At 44.1% G+C, this 2,413-nt stretch overlaps 1 protein-coding gene across 1 annotated transcript; it reads right to left on the reverse strand.

Moving 5' to 3' along the window:
• Positions 726–2,184, reverse strand: LOC107623360 (pyridoxal 5'-phosphate synthase subunit PDX1.3). Its single transcript, XM_016325588.2, has one exon. The coding sequence runs from the start codon at positions 1,988–1,990 to the stop codon at positions 1,061–1,063; it is 930 nt and encodes a 309-aa protein (XP_016181074.1). The 5' UTR covers positions 1,991–2,184; the 3' UTR covers positions 726–1,060.

Here is a 2,413-nt window from a genome sequence, read left to right on the forward strand (position 1 = left end):
ATGAACAGGTAGAGTAGAAAACTTTGGCAAATATTTTACCATAACTCCCAAATTCAGTTAAATGACAGCAAAATTTGGTAGATGAATTCAACATTACCAAAAGAATACAAGTTAGGAAGATGAGAAGCTATAATTACTTAACATTACATCAACATGATTCTAACAAAGCTACCATGAAATATGAACAGAGAATCTGGTATTTTGTTTCAATTAGCTTTGGAAAGCAGCTAGCAGTTCCTGAATTTTCTTCACATAGCTCAATCTAGGTAACTAGTATAGTGCAAGGTAAACAATATACCAAAATAATCATAAAATACAAATGCTAAATGTTTTGGGTAAAACACCTTATTTGGTTGTTAAAACATGAATTTACAGATTGTACAACATAGTAAAGTGTCATTAAGGAGCATAGCTTTCAGCATCCAACATTCTCCACAGCCGCCACACAGAAAACGTCACTTCCCTATCACAATTCCAGAGATACCAAGCATCCTACACACTTACAACCTAGTTTAACCATTCTAAATTAAAATAAACCAATAATTTTACACATTATAACCCAGCCAAGCCCTAGCTGAACCAATTCAAGTATGAACTCATTTTGTATATGGTTCAAAGTTCAAACATTCTCTCATAGTCTCATCAACCACACAAATTAACCAATGAAGCAGTTCTATATCAGCTCAGTTCAGTTCATAAAGAATAATTTATAAACAGAGCAAGGCTAACACCAAAGATAATATTCAAAATAAGAATGCTTATAATTTATGCAGCAACGTAAATAGACATACTTGATCAAACACCTTACCATCCAACGTTCAGACCAACCAAGTATCCCCTCTTACAACTCCCAAATTGCATTCTTTTTCCTCCCCTAAAATTGTCCCAAACATCAAATTCCCAGTAACAAACACAATAATAACCTTATTATCATGACAATTAAGAATAACAACAGCTACCAACACTAGAAAAAAGATTAATTAAGAAAAAGTAAAAACCCTTTTTTCTTTCTTCTTCTTCTTCTTCAAAAGATCCAATTGCAGCAAACCCTAACTTACTTTCATTCCGACCTGTTGGCGAACCTCTCGACCTTGTCGTCGTTCAAGTTGATGCCCACCATGGCCTCCCCAAGCCCGCAGCTGACCTCCGCCAGCACCTCCGGGTCACTGTAATGCGTCACGGCCTGGACAATAGCCCGCGCCCTCTTGGCCGGGTCACCACTCTTGAAAACCCCGGAGCCGACGAAAACCCCGTCGCATCCCAGCTGCATCATGAGCGCGGCGTCAGCCGGCGTGGCCACACCTCCGGCGGCGAAGTGCACAACGGGAAGCCTGCCAAGCTGCTTGGTCTGCATCACCAAATCGTAGGGGGCAGCAATCTTCTTCGAGAAAGTGAAGACCTCATCATCATCCATGTTCCTCAGAACCCTAATGTCGCCCATGACGGACCTCACGTGGCGTACGGCCTCGACGATGTTGCCTGTTCCAGCCTCTCCCTTGGTCCTTATCATGGCGGCGCCTTCCCTGATGCGGCGGAGGGCCTCGCCAAGGTTGCGGCAGCCGCAGACGAAGGGGATGCGGAAGTTATGCTTGTTGATGTGGTTGTCCTCGTCGGCGAGAGTGAGAACCTCACTCTCGTCGACGTAGTCGATGCCTATGGCCTCAAGGATCTGGGCCTCGACAAAGTGGCCGATGCGGGCCTTGGCCATGACGGGTATGGTGACGGCCTGCTTGATCTCCTTGATTAGCTGAGGGTCACTCATGCGGGCCACACCGCCCTGAGCCCGGATGTCAGCGGGCACACGCTCAAGGGCCATGACGGCGCAGGCGCCAGCCTCCTCGGCAACGCGGGCCTGGTCGGCGTTAACGACGTCCATGATGACGCCGCCACGTAGCATCTGGGCCAGGCCGACCTTGACGGAGAAGGGGGACTTCTTGGTCTCCGTTATAGCGCCGTTACCGTAAACGGTTACTACACCAGAACCTTCCATTGGTAGCGCAGAAATAACAGAGGGCTAGAGACTGTGTGTGTGAGTTTCTTTTTATTTATCTTGTTAGTGTGTGTGTGTTGTGTGTTTCTGAAAGGGTAACGAATGAAGGGATGGGGTTGGGGCCTTGGGGGGTTTAAGTAGTGTTTCAACACTCACGTATCTCGATGCCTCATTTGCCTTCAACCCTGCCTAATCAAACATGGCCACGCATTCCTCTCCTTCTATATATGTGATCATCATAATTATCACTTTTTTTTTAATCAACTTTCTATTTTACTATATACTTTTATAATCATTTATAATTCTATAAAATATTAGGATATTCTCAGTGTTTGAACTCAATTCGCTGAACAATTCATCTTAATTTTTTATTTAAAACTAATTAAAATCCAAATAGACTTTCTATAACAACGTAACTGGACC

The sequence above is a fragment of the Arachis ipaensis genome, chromosome B10 (genome assembly GCF_000816755.2).
Source record: "Arachis ipaensis cultivar K30076 chromosome B10, Araip1.1, whole genome shotgun sequence".
Lineage (NCBI taxonomy): Eukaryota > Viridiplantae > Streptophyta > Magnoliopsida > Fabales > Fabaceae > Arachis > Arachis ipaensis.

Excerpts from the sequence above, each read along its gene's own strand:
- LOC107623360 (XM_016325588.2), bottom strand. The coding sequence starts at position 1,990 with ATGGAAGGTTCTGGTGTAGTAACCGTTTACGGTAACGGCGCTATAACG.